The sequence below is a fragment of the Tiliqua scincoides genome, chromosome 4 (assembly GCF_035046505.1).
Source record: "Tiliqua scincoides isolate rTilSci1 chromosome 4, rTilSci1.hap2, whole genome shotgun sequence".
In the NCBI taxonomy this organism is placed as follows: domain Eukaryota; kingdom Metazoa; phylum Chordata; class Lepidosauria; order Squamata; family Scincidae; genus Tiliqua; species Tiliqua scincoides.
The window spans coordinates 201,641,905-201,661,115 of record NC_089824.1 but is presented as its reverse complement, the minus strand read 5'-3'; the positions used below and the strand labels follow the sequence as shown (position 1 = coordinate 201,661,115).

General features: G+C 45.8%; 1 protein-coding gene across 2 annotated transcripts in view; it reads right to left on the bottom strand.

Moving 5' to 3' along the window:
* Positions 1–18,640, bottom strand: part of ADA (adenosine deaminase) — a 44,968-nt gene extending 26,328 nt beyond the window's left edge. Inside the window, exons 1-2 of one of the 2 annotated variants that reach the window (XM_066624197.1) lie at positions 18,585–18,640; positions 869–930 (exon numbers count right to left, since the gene is read on the bottom strand). In XM_066624197.1, coding sequence (XP_066480294.1) covers positions 869–930; positions 18,585–18,623 — 101 coding nt within the window. In that variant the 5' untranslated portion in view covers positions 18,624–18,640. Of the gene's footprint in view, positions 1–868; positions 931–7,224; positions 7,280–18,584 lie in introns of those variants that run through there. The other variant, XM_066624198.1, reaches the window with a different exon arrangement.
* Between the last annotated feature and the right edge of the window lie 571 nt (positions 18,641–19,211).

The following is a 19,211-nucleotide window of genomic DNA, read 5'->3' as shown; positions in this document are numbered from 1 at the left end:
TGGTGTACACAGCTGCTCCCTTCCTTTTGTCCTCACAACAACCCTGTGAGGTGGGTGAGGCTGAGAGAAAGTGACTGGCCCAAGGTCACCCAAGACGCTTCATGGCTAAGGGGGGATTTGAACCTGGATCTTCCAGGTCTAAGTCCACCTCCCAAACCACCACACCATCCTGGCTCTCCTGGCTAGATGTGGACAGCATGCATTGACAGGGGGCTGGATAATAATCCTGAAAGTCTCTTCCATGATTCTTGCCCAGCATGGAGTTTAGGACAATGCTGGCGGGATGGTCCAGATGATAGGAATCATGCCACCATTGTAACATGGGGCCAAACTAGACTTCACAGGGTAGCACTTCACATATGAAGTGAGATTGGAAGGATTTTTTTTAATGAAAAAGAGTGCATGGGGGTATGGAATGAAACATACTCACTGCTCTCCAATGTATTATGCAATTTTCTCCTCTGATTTATGTGAGTCAGGTTGGGAGAACAGTGCAAAAAGCAGTGTAGCACAGCAAGGTGAGAAGAGAGGGGCAAGCATTTGCTCTCCTGTGACCTTTTCATGAAAGCACAGTGTCCCTCCACTCTTATACTGTATGTGAATGGGGTAGACAAGTGGATAAAATACATGTGGCTGCACCTGGTATGACCTTAGTAACTTGCAAACTTCTTTTCTTATAAAAATTTACTTGCTTGCTCTGTAACAATTATAACTTGATCCAGGAAGCTGGATCAAAGGCTAAAATATTGTGTTTGTTTTTTCTGAATTATAACTCATTGTCTCAGAACATTTTGCAAACAATAGACTAATTTTTTTTCCTTTTTCTACAGATGAGGAAAAATACCCAAACTAAGCACCATTCACTCACTTGCCAAAATGTAAAATAGTTTCTGGTTTAATGGCTCCATCCAGGTGGACATGAAGTTCTACCTGCAATATGAGAGAATGTAAACACTATTAGAAACTGAAACCATTGCAACAGTGGCTGAAAAATGCATTAAAGTTCTGATAACTCTTTGTATGCAGTTGGACTTTTTATTTCTTTCTTAACAAAGCAGTACCCTTCAAAATGCAGGCAGTTTTTGAAATCTGCTGAAGTTAACAATGACCATGGAAAGGAATACAGGGAACTTCTAGTGCCAAGAGAGGAAGTGGTATGTACTTGCACACATAAATGGATTTGCTGGTCTCTAGAGAAAACTTTAGAATTCTCATCCAGCAGAGTTTGGCTACAAGGGACTAATTTTCATGTGACAACTATAATGTGCAGCCTAGTTCACAACAGCATGTAGATCCTGTGGAGCATCTTTGTATTGAATTTTTTTTTTTTTTTTTTACACATTTATCCTTCCCTTCCTTCAACAGAGCTCAGGGCAGCATAGATGGTCAGCATGAGTATGTTTATAATAGAGGTGGCCAACCTTTCAACTTTGGGGCTCCTGGTCCTTTAACAACTGTGTAGAGAAGGGAATTTCAGCAGGTGAAACTTGCCAGAGATGACAAGCTACACCTGCTGAAATTCCCTATACCAAATTGTTAAACATCCAGGAGCCCTAAAGTTGAAAGGTTGGTCATCCCTGGTTTATAACCATACTGTGAAGAAAGCTGAGGTGACAGGATTGCTGAGAGACAGGTAGCCGAAAGTTATCTAATACTATTCTAGGCTGAGCAAGGATCAAACTTGGGTTTCCCTAGTCTTCTGTACTGCACTTCTGTACTGCAGCGAGTCATGGACTTTTCACTCACAACAGGAGAGGAAACTGAACACTTTCCACATGTGCTGCCTCCGACGCATCCTCGGCATTACCTGGCAGGACAAAGTTCCAAACAACACAGTCCTGGAACGAGCTGGAATCCCTAGCATATATGCACTGCTGAAACAGAGACGCCTGTGTTGGCTCGGTCATGTCCTAAGAATGGATGATGGCCGGATTCCAAAGGATCTCCTCTATGGAGAACTCGTGCAAGGAAAGCGCCCTACAGGTAGACCACAGCTGTGATACAAGGACATCTGCAAGAGGGATCTGAAGGCCTTAGGAAAGGACCTCAACAGGTGGGAAGCTTGGAGGCAGGCTGTGAAGCATGGCCTTTCCCAGTTTGAAGAGACACTTGGCCAACAGACTGAGGCTAAGAGGCAAAGAAGGAAGGCCCATAGCCAGGGAAACAGACCAGGGACAGACTGCACTTGCTCCCAGTGTGGAAGGGATCGTCACTCCTGAATCGGCCTTTTCAGCCACACTAGACGCTGTTCCAGAGCCACCATTCAGAGCGCAATACCATAGTCTTTCGAGACTGAAGGTTGCCAACTACAGTTCCCTAGTGTTGATGCTCTAGCCCTACCATATATCAGCGTATGATTTTGTACTAAAGCAGATACAGCTTTACTGACATTTATTAGTCACAAGCAAGTTTATTAACACACTTTCGTTCAGGCCCATCACTCACTTATGAAGAATTTGAAAAAATACACTGATGGACTTAAGCACTATCCAGCTGAAATTAATTCAATTGACAGTACAATCCTATGCATGTCTTCTCAGAAGTCTCATTGACTTCAGAGGGACTTACTCCCAGGTAAGCATGTATAGGATTGCCATCAGAGTATCAGTCAAATTTCCAGCATGACAAGACAACAAAGCATCCATGAACTGACATCAGATATCACTTTTCTCATTTTCTTAACTGACAGAAGCACAGTAAAGCTCAGAATCAGAACAATTTTTTTTGAAGAATGAAAATGATGGAAAGCCCAGTCCTATCCATTTGAAAGCACTGATGCAGCTGTGCCAAAAGGGCATCTGCTACATCCTGTGGTGATGGTTGTGGGGGACAGTCACAAAGGCCTCTTCAAGGTTCCCTTACTTTACAGCTGCATCGGTGCTGGAAAGTTGGATAGGACTGAGTCCTAATAGTATTTTCCTATGCATGTCTCCTCTAGAAGTAGGTCCCAGTTATTTCAATGGGACTTACTCCCAAGTAAGTGCACACAGGATTGCAGTCTAAGATAGGATGTGTATTTAAAAAAAAAAAGGAACAAAAGAAGGTAACTAGAATTAGAGGCAGGAAATTTATCTGGTGTCTTTGCTTGTATGTCTCCCTCCCTTTCCTGCTTCTCCCTCACAATGCAGTCTCTTGATAACCCTGGGGGGGGGGGGTGTGAGGGAGTGAACAGTCCAGCTGAAGCACTAACATGATGTTTGTTCCATTTTTTCTTGTGTGATATACTGTCCTGTATAGAATGATTTTGCCAAAAAGACAGGGGAAAAAAATCAGTATTCCCACACATACAAAATGTGGAACGAAAACCACCTAAGTAAGGGCAACATGAATCCCTCAACTGTGTTGACCTGGGAAGCAATAAAACAGGTTGACCCTATACATAAGAGGTTTTCAATTCAAAAGGAAAAATTCCATGCAAAAGTCCTAAGAGTCCTTTGGTTGTCTACACTAGACAAACTGGCGCTGAAAGTGCATTTTAAAGAAAAAAAATCAGCTCAAATCAGAACTGAAAAACACATGTGAGGACATGACAAAACGCACTGGAATGCAACAATCTAACAATAACAGCATGTGGATGTTCCATAAAAAGTAAATGAACGAAGGATGGTAATTCCAGGGGAAAGGGCTAGTAATACTAGCCTAGTATGGAAGCAAACCTGGATCCTCTAGTGCAGCGGTTCCCAAACTTTCTAGCACCAGGACCCACTTTTTAAAATGATACTCTATCAAGACCCACCTAGGTTTACAAGACTTCTTTTAAAAAAGATATAGACATAAACAATATTTCATTCATTCATTCATAAGTAATAATAACAGCAAAGATCCACAAAGATTTATCTCCCTATTTTTACACAAGCTTGCAAACTGCAGGGGCTCAGCTCCTTACAGGGCAGTTAGCAGCTTCAGTATCTGATTTTTGAATAGTTTCAGAGCTTGAAGCAATTAGCTATCTGATCTTTCCATCACCCTTTGGCAACCCACCAAAAATCAGGTCGTGACCTTGGGAACCACTTTTCTAGTGCAGATCTGAATAATAAGCAATTTTAATTGCCTATAATAAAAACTGCTTTCTAATAAGCAATTTCTGCAGCTTGTCAAAGGCATGGAAGCTCAAAATAATATGCTTCTTTCCAAGATCACCAGGCTTTCAGATTAGTTATGTAAAAACCCTTCCCCTGAGGGCTGGGGATAAGAACAGGCCCTCAGTTTGGCTGTACTTGTTGTAAGAGGGACTGAACAGCTACCGGGTAGATGGGACTCGTTAGCCTGGGAAGGCAGCTCATCTGAGAGAAGGAAAACTCTGATCCCAAACCTCCACTGCCTTGTGGCTACATCCAGTTATGGAAAAGGCTTCAGGAGTCAACCTCGAGGCAAAATCCAGAGCCGGAGTCCCTGAGGCAGTTCATGGCTGAACACAGACACGTCCTGGCAACTCCTGCGACGTCGCTGGAACCAACTGTATTAGCCTCTGCCTTTCCATTGGACCATTTCAGCGACGTGGAGAGGGGGGATTTGCTGCATGGGTAACAGCATATCTACTTTACCCAGGCTTCGCGCACTAGAGAGGACACTCTGTTCCAGAACACTATTCAGAGTGCGATACCATAGTCTTCCGAGGATGCCAACAAGATGTAAAAACCCAGGCTGGTGTCACAAGTGCAGCATGGCCAGATATGAGCCAGAGGTCCTCACCCATGAAATGGGGCCTGGCCCACTCCATCTATCATCAGCAACAGGTCTGCTGCTGCTACTGCTCTTTCATCACACAGAAACCCTATGCCAGAAACACTTCCCAGGCAATGTCCCACATTGGTGTGGGCCACTGGCAGCAGCAGACCAACCTCCTTCTTCCCCAGTGCCATTTTAAAATTCCCAGATGCTACGGTCCCCAATGCTGCAGTGGGGGAAGACATTCAGTCATTTTAAAATGTCACCAGAGAAAAAGATTATCTACTCCTTACCAGAGCAAAGGCTTGCTAGGAAGTGATAAACAGGTGAAAGCAGCAGATGGGAGTCTTTCACACTGTCAATAGCAGTGATGCAAAGGAGGGCTCTTCTCCACCACCTGCCCAGGAACTGGCTAGTCCAAACACCAGGCAGGCTTTGTATGTGGCTGGTACATGCACAAGTTGATGCATATGCGTGCATTTAAGAGTACAATGAGGACTTTTCCTACAGGCCCCCCCCCAAAAAAAAAGTGCTACCACCCCTGTGCCATGTGAAGCCTAGCACCATTTCAATTTTAGTTTGGCAGATCTAGTTGGAATAATGTTGCCACAGAAGGTCTCAGGGGTGGAGAAGGAGAGACAACAATAGGAAGAGAAGTTTGAGTTCTTGCATTTTCATTCAAAATGCAACTGCAGTGACCCAGGATCCACTTATAAGCATTGAAGTGCTTAGAGGTTTTTAGGAGTTTAGAACTGTAGGTCTAATAGAACATGGCATAAGGTATTTCATGTGGAGCTAAAAATAAAACTACATAAAGCATTTTCTCTTGATCCAGTGTGCTGCAAACTATCCACAGCATTCTTTGTAGAAGAGATTTCAAGCAATCAGTTATCATTGTTATTAAATGACTTCTAAACATACTGGGCAAATTGCCTCTACTTTCTGTTTGAATTGTGAAAGGCTGATGAAGACACTCCTATGTCTAAAAGCAGGGAATGGTTTGCATATGCACAGATGGTAGATAATTTGGCTGATCAATGTGTAGCAGCTGCATAAGGGGGGAAAGTGTCCCCAACCCATCTGATCCCCAGTGCTTGCTTTGTCTTTGCCCTATTGAAAGTGTCCATTGTGAACAATTGTTTCAATCTCTATGAAAAGAGCCATTTTCCTCATAGGTGTACTAGCAATTTCTGTATGTGATGACCATCCAGCCTGCTTACTATGGCATGTTCAATCCTGCCAGACAAAGACTTCCAAACAGAAAGCAAAACTTTAAAATGCTATGTGGGTAAGTTCCAAGAGCTTATGAAACAGCACCTGAGAATAACATGAATTCAGCTAATTTAAGAACAATGGAATAAAAAGTAAGCAATAAACAACATATTAATGTTTCCAATTTATGCAGAAGAACATTTGCCTGCCTCAATCAATTTACAGAGGAGCCGTGCCAAATATTCTGGGTTCAATCCCCAGCATCTCCAAACTGAGCAGAGAGAGATTCCTAAACCCTGGAAAGTTGCTCCCCTTCAGTGTTGACAATACTGATTAAGGGCCCAATCCTATCCCTCCCCAAAGCCGTATCCTGCAGGCCAGAGAAGGTACTGCAGATCTCCTTGGGGTAAGGGAACATCAGTTCCTGTTCCCTGCGCAGAGCACAGCTAGCTCCGATGGGGCTACTCAGTTTTGTGCTAGCCCTTGAGCCGGCACAGAACTGAGAGAACCCATGTTGGGTGGCTCAGCTTGGAAGGGGGGGATAGGATCCAGCAGCAGCCTCTGTCCTGATCTGCCAGTTGGCCCTCCCTCCACCCAGTTCTGTCCCTCCCCACCTTCCCCTTGCCCTGAAAACTCTTTAGCAGGGATAATCATCACTGGGTGGTTGTCCTTTGCTTCCTTCCAGTGTTGAGGTCCAGCACAGACTAGCACCACCCTCTCTGCTGGCACTGTGTGTTCCCTGCCGTGCGCTGGCCACCAGTGCAGCCCCAGCATAAGAACAGGCTGCCCAATGGGCCAATGGTCTGACTCAGGATAACGCAGTTGCCTATGTTTCATGTCAGGATAAATATTCAATTCCAGTATCTCCTTTGAGATATTTATTGTGCTTATATCCTGCCCTTCTTCCGAGGAGCTCAGCACGGTGCACACTGTTCTTTCTCTTCACAACTCTGTGAGGTAAGGATTGCAACCAGCCCAAGGTCACCCAGTGAGTTTCATTATGAATTGGCACCAAGTATGCCTGGTGGAGGCGTAGCCTCAACTGCATATTCTAGAAACTGTGGCCCAGGTCAGGCCAACCTGAAGCCTATGATCTAGACTGTCTTTTCCCCTGTTGTCTCCAATATCCGTTCTCCCACAAGTAAGAGCTTCAATAGAGGCTAGAATACCAATTTCCCAAAGCAACTTCCAGATCACTCCCTGATCAACTCTTACAGCTCAATCCTAACCAACTTTTCAGCACCAACAGGTCATGTGGTGCATTCTGTGGAAGAGGGGAATCACAGAGGCCTGCTCAAGGTAAGGGAACATTTGTTCAAGGTAAAGGAACATTTTTTCCCTTACCTCCAGGCTGCATTGTGGTTGCATCAATGCTGGAAAGCTGGTTAAGATTTGGCTGCTAAAAGATTAGGAAACCACATGAAAGTCAAAAACAAGGCCATTTGGAGTCACAATAGAACAATGGGTTCACATTCAGACCAAAGATATCCCAAATCAAACCCCTTGATTGAATTTACCCTGCCCTTGCCATGGACAACAGCAAGCACATAGGCCCTTTTATTAGAAAAGGGAAGAGCAATGTTTCAGCCTTAATTCAAACATCTCCTGAAAAGCCAGTGAGCCCAGCCCTCTAGAACTGAAGTAAACAACAGGTTTAACCTGAGATCCAACTTTAAAAGACAATAGTCTTCCAATGAGTCAAGAAACAGCCTCTGTTTCTTCACCCATTGACTTCTCTTCCTGTTTCTCTCATCTTCCCTTCAGCTTTCCCCAGTCCTTTGTCCTCTCCCTTAAAGTTCCAAAACCTCACAACCTGGCAATGGACCTGCCCTCCCTCCTCTCTCCCTTGTAGCTCTTCTCTGCCTAGAACCAAACTAACTCACTCATGAAGCACCATATCACATCTTCCCCCAATAAGTCCTTGCAGCTAAAATAATTACAAACTGAAATAACAAAAAAAGTTATGACTTAAGCTTTCTTGGCTGGCCTTGTTTCTCCCCTGTAATCCACTTAGTCCCTCCCCCCCCCCCACTTTTCTAGGAATCATCTTTGGATGGCCCCTTGGGTGAGTGCATCCACGCACCTGCACAGAGAGAAAGAGCTCATTCTAAATGGAATTGATAGTGTACAGTATTTGCATTTATTTCATTACCTTTCATCTATATTATTGTTTTGCTTCTGGCACCGCATTTGTTTTTGTTCCCTCCATCATTGTAAACAATCTGTAAACAGACTATTTTGATTTGAAAACTCTGGATCCCCCCCCCCATAGTAATTCTCCCTAAATCTGCCATGGCTAATTGTCAAAGATCCTTTAATGTACTTCTTTGGGGTTGATGTGTAGGTCCATCCCTATGCATTCTTGAGCAGTGATGGAAACAGCTTCATGACTGAATGGGGAAATTACCTCCTTGGTCCTAATCTGACTAACTTGGTCCTAATCTGACTAACTACTGGCCTGAACAGATGTCTGTTCTGCCCTGGGCCTGATAAAGTTCAGAACATAATGCTTGATCTGCATGAATGAGCCACAGCCAGTAGGATTTTTTTTACTCTTTGAACTGCAAGCACCCACTCTTCCCACTTCTAAAAGTCTCCTCATACAAAACTTGTGCTTAGAAAAGAGGGGGAAGACAGCAATTGCTTGTGAAATGATCAAAGGCCTCAAGGATAGGCAGATGAACTAGTGCCCTAGGTCTGTAGTCCCCTAAAGAAGCTGTACCTGCTACATAGTATCTTCTAAAGACCCATATGACCTTCCCTGCAGAGTTCTACAAAGCTGTTGAAGAGCTGCCACCTGTCAAAATCAACCAAGAGCCTGCAGAGAGTGATGCAGAATCATCCAAGATGCAGATGCAAAATCAACCAAGAGCCTGCAGTGACTCTGTGATAGTGCCATAGTGATGTGCCAACAGTCTGAGCACTTCTCAGACTTCTCTGAGCTATGATGCTATGAGCACTTCTCATAGCATCAGTAAGCCAGTGCAGGGGGGTGAGGGAAGAAGGGGGTGGAGGTGGAATGGGATAGGGAGGACTGGGGAGACTGGAACTGGGAGATGGGTAGAGCAAGGCCAGGAAGGGGGTGATATTGGTGGCGGTGGCAGAGTTGATGATATCCTATCCCCTTACTGCATTTATTTCCTTACCCGGGGCCACTTGGACTTGCACCAGCTATATAGCTGGTGTAGGTAAAAGTAGAACCAGCAGGTCTGTCAGGGATTACCCTGGGGCAGGGGAACAAATATTCCCTTACCTTGAGGAGGTCTTTTGAAGCTCAAAACACTGTGGAGTGCTGCGTGCACCCCACTGGCTTGACTGCATTGGCTCATGGGGAGTTAGGTAGGATGAGCGGTGAGTTATATGAAATTACGCATGGGATGTATAGAGTGGATGGCGGGAAGTTCCTCTTGCACAACAACAGAACCAGGAAATATCTACTAAAACTGACTGGCAGGAGAGTTAGTTCAAAAAGATATATTTCATTGCACAACGAGTAATTAATCTGTTGAACATGCCAAAGGATCATGTGATGGTATCTGGGCTAGATACCTTTCAAAGGGGATTTATGGGGGGAAAATTCATCACAGATTTTTATTAAGAATATTTATATACCACTTTCCAACAAAAAAAGTTCACAAAGAACTTTGTGAAAATCAAATAACTAAAGGTCCAATCCTATCCAACTTTCCAGCACTAGTGCAGCCGCAATGTAGCCCCGAGGTAAGGGAACAAATGTTCCTGTATCTTGAGGAGGCCTCTGAAACTGCCTCCCCAACATAGGACGCAGTGCATACCCCATTGGCACAGTAGCACCGGCACTGGAAAATTAGATAGGATTGGGCCCTAAGGCCCTATTCACACTTTTCTGGGAGTAACGTCTCATTGAACACAACTCAACTTACTTCTGAGTAGACCTGCCTAGGATTGGGTTGTAAATGGTTCTCTGTCCTTAAAGGACTAACAGTCTGAAAAGATGCAGGAGAAACACCAGCAAAAGCCACTAGAAAAGATACTGTGCTGGGATGAATAGAACCAGTTACTTTCCCTTTGCTAAATGTAAGAGGCGCACCACTTGAAAAAGTGCCTCTTTGTGAAAAAGTGCTGCAAGGGTTTGCAAGCCATGATGACTGTATGCAACATCTGGTTTTTAGAGGTAGCTTATCTCTGACTGCCAGAGGCAAGGTAGTGGCAACAAGATACAGGTATCTTGTTGTCTTTTGCGCTCTCAGAGGCATCTGGTGGGCCACTGTGAGATACAGAAAGCTGGACTAGCTGGGCCCTTGGCCTGATCCAGCCAGGTTTTTCTTATGAATGTAATGCCCGAACAGGACCATGATTTTGTTTTACATGCACTGTAGTCACATCAGCGGAGAGGCAATGCATCTGAAATCGTAATCTCCATGCTCTTATCAAGACCTTCTGCTGCACAATACCGTATTTGCTTCTGTGAATTTGTTATTACAAACAGCAGCGGACCTCCCGAACCCTGTGCTTGGGGCAAAAGTCCACAATGATGCCCCCCCGTGGGCTACTGCCGCCCCCCAAAAAAAAATTCACACACACCCTACTCACCTGAGGTTCACGGAGCCTCACACGACCTAGGAATGTGTCACAGTATAAACTGTGCTTCCGGGAAACTGGAAGCAGTTTCCACCCCTGTCGGGAGCCTCAGAGAGGCTTCCACGGGGCCTTAGCGCCTTGTGCCTGGGCCTTTTGCCCCATCGGACCTTACGGTAGGTCCACAACTGATTACAAATGGGAATCAAACAATTTTATGAGAATGCTAAAAGTGAAGAACCAAAGCACAACACTTTTTAAAAAAATTTTGTTCAAGACTTAATATTGCTGTGTTTTTTTTTAAATATGCAGACTAGGTAGAGAAATATAATAATGGTACTAACAACAGCTGTAGATGTTTGCAAGCTTCTGATAGCCCAATCCTGAGGGCTCTATTGCTGGCGATACATGCGTACCTCCGGCTCTAAGTGTTACAAATGTGCCATAAAGCATGCTCGTGGTACCTTGGAAGGAGGGAGTACCAGCGCTGCATCAGTAGCTAGTAGTCAGATCAGTAGTCAGATCAGATCAGTAGCTGCATCAGTGCGCTAGTAGGCACTGGGCCTCAGCACTGTGTGACCAGCCAGTGCTGTTCTGGCACTCACCTATGTTATTCTAAGGGCAGGTAGGGAGAGGGTGGAATGAGGTGGAGGGAGGGCGCAGGAAGGGGAGATTGGGCCCGTGAAGGGGGTGGGGATGGCGGAAGAGACTGCTATTAAATTCTGAACCTCCTCCTGAGCCAGGCATCCTGACACGGGTCTCCTCGGCTCTGCCCATGTTCAAAAACGAGTACAGAGGTGAGGAGATCCATTGGCACTACCACAGAGTTACCCGGGGTAAGAGAACAAATGCTCCCTTGCCCTGAGGTAGTCTCAGCACCCACAGGATGCAGGGACCACCATTTTGGTGCCACTGCTTCTCTCTGCACTGCCAGGTTCAGGATTGGGCTGCCCAATACATAACATTATCATTGTCATCAAGCAGAATAGACAGTTTCCTAGATTTCAAGCATGTTGAAAAGGGTGATGTTGACATAAGTCAAGACAGCGTGGAAGTTCTGTAAATACATGAAAGCTCTATTACAGGTGAGCCCCCATATCCATGGGGATTCCATTCCCGAACACCCTACAGATAGCTGAAACTGTGGATATGAGAAAACATCCAACCCCATGGTCTGGGGGGCGCCTCCCCTTCAAAGGCAAGGATAGCTTCACTCCCCTCACCTCCAGAAGGGAGTCTGAGCCCAGCGGAGGCTTAGGGCATCTGTCCCCAGCCTCTGCCAGGCTCAGACTGAGCTCAGCAGCTGAAATAATGTGACTTCCAGTTTCACAGAAAAACTGGAAGTGATGTTTTAATGCCTTATAAGGCATTGAAAATGTGAAAAACCCCACTCCCACCCCATTCTACCCCTTTGCCACACTTACCTGCAGTGCACTGTCACTGCACGTCACTGCACGGTCACTCCACAGGCACGTGTGGGAAGGCTCTGGCCTTCCCACTGGTGCGCTGGCTACTTGCACTGTAGCAAAGCACGTTATGGCACTTTTGCAGCACCCAGCGCCTGCTGAATGCATGTTCCACCGGCACTACCTTTCAATAGGATTGGGCTGTTAGTCTAGCCTTACTATGGAACAACCGATGACTGTATCCCAAAGATACAGTCCCTTCCCACATTTCCTATTTTGAATCAAGAATGCTCACCCAGTTGTACCATCCATAGCTTACTCAACAGGGCACCAGAGAAATATCATCTAAGCAACTGTTTCAAAGCTCAATTCGCTGAGAGGTTAACCAAGTTTCAGCGTATTTCAGAAGCACTAGAAGATACCGTGTTTCCCGGAAAATAAGACACTGTCTTATTTTATTTTATTTTTGTTAAAAAAAACACGCTAGGTCTTATTTTCAGAGTAGGTCTTATTTTATTCAGAAGTCAGTCCCTTTACAGTTAATGGAACTTACTCCCTGGAAGGTGTGGAGAGGGTGTCCCCTCAGCGCCCAGGAGGATGCCTGCCTGCCTGCCTACTCAGAAGTCAGTCCCTTTATAGTTAATGGGACTTACTCCCTGGAAAGTGCGGAGAGCCTCAGAGCCCAGTAGGTAGGGTTGCCTCTCTTGCTGCTTCCCACCTCAGCTCCTCCTCAGCATCCTCTGTCCAAGGTAGCAAACAGCAGGCACTTTCTAGGTGGCGCGCGCATGGGAGTGCAGTGTTCCTGGTCACGTTGTCCACCTGCCCCCCCCCCCAAGAACCCCTTCTGCCCCACCCCAGCCCTGATCACAACTAGGTCTTATTTTCGGGGTAGGTCTTATTTTTGGGAAAACAGGGTATTACTGAATGCTTGTTTAAACATAGCTCATAGAATCAGTAATTACTATTCTATTGTTTTAGTTTTAGAACTCAAGTGGATGGCAAAAAAATGCACTATAGCAAATCAATTTAAAAAACAAAGTTTCTTTGCTCTGATGATTTAAAAACAGCCTTGATAACTGTAATGCACACAAAGTCAATCAGTCTCTCTCCAGGAGCTTACGCTTCACTAGGAGGCAGCAATCCCTCCCTTCATCAGGAGCCCCAGCAAGGGGGAAAGAATGGAGAAGGTGATAATCGCTGCCATTTAGCCTTCTTTCACGTGCTCAGGGGGAAGGGAGGAGTGAAGCCTGCAGAGAGAATGACTGATGGATTGTCAGCCAGCTGCCCTCTCTGGCATTATATTAAAGGACTGTTTTCCTTTAATTTAAAGGGCACTTCTCATCAGCTTACAGGTTATACCTATAACCACTTGTATGACTGTCTCTCTGCAACAGTAAAAAGCAGTTTTTTAAACTGTGATTTTAAAGGGGTGCACTTTTCCCTTCTCCAGGGATCAGCTTCTCTTTGCAGGGGTCATTCATGTTGAGTCAAATCTGTGTATAACAAGGCTGGACCTGTATTACCAATCAGAAGTCCTCAGAATCAGGTTAATATAAGAACAAACAGAGTTAAACAATCATAACTAATTTGACAAGTGCACAGAGGGCTTCAATAGCACAACTGCTGCTTGCTGGGATCCAACTAAAACAACAACAAAAAATCTCAATCTAGTCCATAGCAGACTGTAATCCAAATCATTAAATAAAGAAGCCAAGTATGAAATTTTGTCTGTGTATTAGACTGCTTTGTTGGTTCCAACTCTGAGCCTTGACACTTACTTAAACCTAAAATCCCAACAGGCAGTAGTGTAGTTAGAGGGGGTACTTGCTGCTTTAAGCCATTCCAGGCTGCTAGAGCAAAATGGAGGAGACACTTCCATTTTTCTCCAGCTGCCCGGAATGGCTCTAAAGGGGAGGGGGAAGGGGTGATGCATGCTGTGATGAAGCTCCAAGCAAAATCTAATGCTTTGCACCCCATCTATCTACAGTACTGCCAACAGGAATTCTCAGCCTGCCATTTAAAAACAAAATTAAGGCGCAATTCTATGCACCAGTGGTTCTCAAACTTTGAGGGAGCTCTACTCCCTCAGTAAGTCTTTGTGGGGGAGGAGCAAGGGCAGGGAAGCAACTCCCAGGATTGAGTCCCAAAGGGGGCTGCTTTTACTTACTTTTACTCAGTGAAGGCTGCTGGAAGCTGCAAGCTTTGCAAGGCTCCCTGAGGTTTGGAATCTTGAAATGGAGCAATTGCAATGCACCTTCTGTAAACAGGAAGTGCTTTGCTATTGCTCCGGTTTGAAGATTCTAAGTCTCAGGGAGCCCTGCGGGCTGCGCTGGGCTCCCTACACCTCCAGCAGCCGTCACTGAATAGAAGTAAGTGAAAGCACGCTTCCCTGCCTCTCCTCTTTCCCTTTTAAAGGGATGGGGAAGCACTACATGAACTGGTGGGTCATGCCCCACCAGTTTGAGAACCACTGCTATGCACAGAACTTTGGGGTAAATTTCACTAAACTTGAGTGACATTTAATCCAGGTAAACATATGAGTGTTCAAGCAGCATGTCACCTGGCTATTTTCCAGAAGAACAGAAAGAAACAGGTTTTTCTCTACTCCTGTTTTCCACTCTCCACTGCTCTTCCTACTTGTTTGAGTTTTATTTTTCTGCTCTTTGCTTGTTGTATTGCTAAAGTATAATACAGTTGTTTCATGATCTCTTGCTTTTATTATGTTATTGCTACTGCTGCTGCCTCACAAAGATTTGTGTATTTTATTGAATTTTTGTTATCTGTACTATGGGTTTTAATATTTCATATGGTATGGGAGGGGACCAGAGTCTCAAATGATGAGCCAAAGAATTCATGCAAAATAAATATTCCAGCTCAGTCATGCTAAACTACCTGATTGAAGATTAATTATTCTTACTGAAATCTAACATTTATTATGCCTTGAATCAAGCTAATGGCTGTGCCTACATTGTAATTAAGCAATACAAGACTACTCACTACTGCAATTCATTGGGTGTGGGAATACATTTGAAGACTACTGTATTTGCAAACTTCAGCTGGTTCAAAATGTGGCAGCTACATTAATGTTTGGTATTAGATGCAGGGAAGCATCTCACTAGCCTTAAAACAGCTCCACTGCCTTCCTATTAGTTACCATGCAGAATGCAAACTTTTGAGCTTAACTTTTCAGGACTTTTATGGTTTATGGGATGACTTTAACCAGGTCTCCAAAGAACCCCAAACTGCTACAAGAGTTTGTCCAAATATTAAGATCTTTATCAAAGGTTTTTTTCCACTGCCTCTACCACTGGAGGAGAAGCAGGCGGTGTCCAGTTAACTCTTGGGGGGGGGGGGAGACATTAAAGAAAACAGGGCATCACCACCAGAGGGGTCAGTCTGGCATCAGCATTGTTGAATTAAAAATACAGTACAACTTTTAAGACCTTTTTCATTTGTCTGAGTTTTAAATGAACAGTATCTTTAATTTTACCTAATCTGTGGCAAATGTTTAGTCTGTGACTTCTGTTTGCAGCATTATTCTATTTTGTGTATAGTTTTTATTATTTTTGCTTTGAACTCCTGATTGCTATTTTTACTCTGTTGTATTTTAGGGTGGTTTTAATTACTCTCATTGTATGAGGATATGGAAACTTTTAAAGCAGGATATAAAATTTTGACATAAAGAAAACATAACTTTATCAGACTGTGCAGAGCTTGAAGTTCTGGTGCTTCATAACAACAATGAATCTGAAAAGAAGAACTCTTCTTGAACCTATGACACTCTTTAATATGAGTCAGCACACAGAACTTCCTTGTATCACTATGTAGAAATTTACAGACTGGCAGGATGTCCTGAATTCTAGAGAAGGACAATGTCAATCTAAATAAATTATTGCTTAGGTTGAGATGGTTTCATTTTCTCTTCACACCTTGTTTCAGAGCCTGGAGATAAATCATTTTGTTCTAGCAAAAAGTTGAAGTTCTGTCAGCAATGACTGCAGCCTGGTTAGTGCTGAATGGATTACTGATACTTAGAGGAAGGAAAATACAAGTTAAGCACAGTGTCATTAACTGATGCACACAATACCATACACTTAAAGTAAGTTATGCAGTTCAGATGCAAGAGATACTTGCAAGAGATACAAACGATACTTCAATTTTCCCACCCACTCACATGCTAGGGCATAGACATATTATTCAGATCACATTGCTACTGCAGAGTTCAGCTGGTCTCAAATATAGTTCTGTAGGGACTTGCCTAACCTGCAATCTGCTTGCCTCTGTTGAATTACTGACAACATCAGGAGCCATACAGTAGAAAGGAGAGTTTGATAAAGAGATGTTATTTAGTAAACATTACTACAGCAATTTCCAAACAGCCGAATCATGAGCTTCCCAACGCTCAGGGCTGCAGTGGTGCCACAATGGCTACTGCTGTGTCCCACGGGGTTGGGAAGCAGCGCTGGGACTACTTGGGGTAAGGGAGCTTACACTACGCTTGACCTGTACCTTCCCAATCTGCATACGCCACATGTAAGTACAACAAAAATAACCATGTGAACATATTTAAACACACAGTAGTCTGTACATGCAACAGGCACATCATTCTCACAGAGAGATCCCTTGCCTCTGTAACACACTGCTTTCTAAACTTTTTAGCACCAGGACCCACTTTTAAAAATGACAGTCTGTCACGACCCACATAGTTTTACTAGGAAAAAAGTGATATAGAAAGCAATAATATTTATTAATAATTAATAAAGAATTAATAATAATTGGTATGTTGTGCCCCCGAGGTTGCTAGAAATCTTACATATTACTGTGTGTGTGTTGACATTTGCTACACTCTCCCTAGGAATGGGAGACTTGAAAGACTGTTCTCCCAAATCTTTAGTCATTCCAGTGTACCCAGGAAACTGAACAGGAGAGCAAGATGTCCAATTATGAACTTCCAAGCCAGACAAAAGGCTGAAACTGGGCTCACACTTGATCTATGCCATACCAATTAGTCGAGAAAATAGGAAAATGTGACATTTCAATTTGGGAGTATGAAGATTATCTTATACCACACGTTAGCATTCCAGCCATGAAAGCTGCCTATCCATCTAGATTGCCTGCTGCTGCAATTTTATTCTGCAAACTGGGCAAGAGTGCTTACAATTTTTTTTTTAATATTTCCAAAACTTTTTGCAACCCACCAAAAATTGGCTCGTGACCCATGGGAGGATCCTGACCCTGCAGTTTGAGAAAAATTGCAGTGTTAACACAAAAAGCAACACAAGGGAAAGAAAAATCAGCCAAAGAGCAGGATGCCCAGGAAAGGAACCAAGGATAGAGTAAAACCACTGGGCTGGTAGCAATTATGAGATTGCTTGATGGGCAAGAGGCCAGGACCAGTAGGGAGCAAAAGACAGTTGTGCAAAAGTAGGTAGGCTGTACAGACTCCAAAAGGCTGAAAAAGCAGGCCAGGTATCTGAGACAGGAGTCATGCCAGGGGCAAAGGGAAAGGTGGGGGAGGCAAGGGTAAGGAGATGTAAGGTGTGCTTTAAGCATGGGTGGATCCAAGGGGGGGCCAAGGGTGCATGGTCCTCCACCAAACTGTAACACCAGTGGCAAGTAATGTCTGGAGCCAGGGGAATGCCCACGGGGTAGGGTATTGGTGGCCGGCTGAGTTGAAATGGGAGCCCAGGTCTACTGGCAGGTAAATCTGGGTTCCAAGTTTGGGTGGGAGCCCAGGTCCATCCAGCAGGCTCCAAATCCAGGCAGAAGCCCAGGTCTCCTTGCCCAGCAAACAGCCATGGAGGCCATTAGCTCAACCAGGAGCCCAGGTCTACCCTGCAGGTAGATCTGGGCTCCACATCCAGCTGGGCTCAAGTCAACTACCTGCCTGGTTGTGTTCTGGAGCTGAGAGAGTGCTCAAGCCCCCCCCCCCCATTCTGGATCTGCCCCTGGCTTCAGGTGGGAAAGATAAGCAGTGGCAGAAAATTTGTGTGTGTGTGTAGTACAGCAGAGTACTATACAGCAAGAGTGTGTGTGTGTGTGGCAACAGGTATACAGCAGGGGTGTGTGTGTATATATATATATCTATCTATCAACAGGTATACAGCAGTTGTTCGTGTTTGTGGGCAGGTGTGTGTGTGTGTATATATATATATATTGCAACAGATATACAGCAGGTGTGTGTGTATGTATATATATAGCAACAGGTATACAGCAGTTGTGCGTGTGTTTGTGGGCTGAGTACTATACAGCAGTTATACACATAGCAGCAGGTATACAGCAGGGGTGTGTGTGTGTGTGTGTATATATATATATTGCAACAGGTATACAGCAGTTGTGTGTTTGTGGGCTGGGTACTATACAGCAGTTATACACAAAGCAGCAGGTATATGTGTTTGTGCATGTAAGGTACACCAGGGTACACACACACACTCAGAGCGCAGCAGGTGTGTGCGTGGGGCGCACAGCAGGGGCCGGGCACTTCTGGGGAGCGGCACTTCCCCCCCAGGGTGGCCCTACAGAAGGGACCCAGTGAGACGCCTCCCCCCCCCGGCGGAGGAGAGGGGAGGGGCGCAGAGACCCTGGGCGCCTCCGGCACTCCGAGGGCGCGAAGAGGCAGGCGAGGCGCTCACCGCGGCGCCCCCGGGGGAGGTGCCCCAAGGCGGAGGGAGGGCGCGCCTCCCCTGAGGCAGAGCGCGCCGAGGGCAGCCGCGAAGCCGCCGGGCAGCCCAGTGCGCTCACCTTGGGCTGGTCGAACACAGGCGGGCCGTTCTCCTCCATGCTCTGCTGCTCTGCTCTGCTCTGCTCTGCTCCTGCCGGCCGCGACCGCGACTTTTGTGCCGCCGCCGGAGCTCGGCTCGGCTCAGCGCGCGCGGGGCCGCCCTGCGGCGCTTCTGCCCGCTGGCCCCGCCCTCCGCTCTGGCCGCGGACCGGCCGCGTGGCGCTGGGGAGCCGGGAGGCGGCAGGCAGGCAGGCAGGCAGGGCAGAAGGCGGGCGGCCTCCTCCTCCCGCGCGCCCCCTCAGGTGCCTGCCTGCACAGGGCACGGCTCGACGGAGCCCGCGCGACGCCTCGGCCGGTGGCGCTTGGAGGGTCGCGCGCTCCCTCTGTCAGCCGCAGCCTGTGCACCCCTGCTCGGGAGGAAGTCCCGGGAGAGGCAACGGGGCTTGCTCCCAGGTGACTGGACAGCACTGCAGCCTCAGAGCCTCTCCAGAGCTTGTTCCCACTGCAGGTGGTGGGAAAAACCCAGCGGTGGGGTCCCTGGCAGGACTTCCTCTGAATACAGGCTCAGAGCTCAGATAAGTGTTTGGAATAACAGCGACATGTAAAGTTACTGGAGGGTGTTCCTGAGCATGTGCAGAGTGCATTTC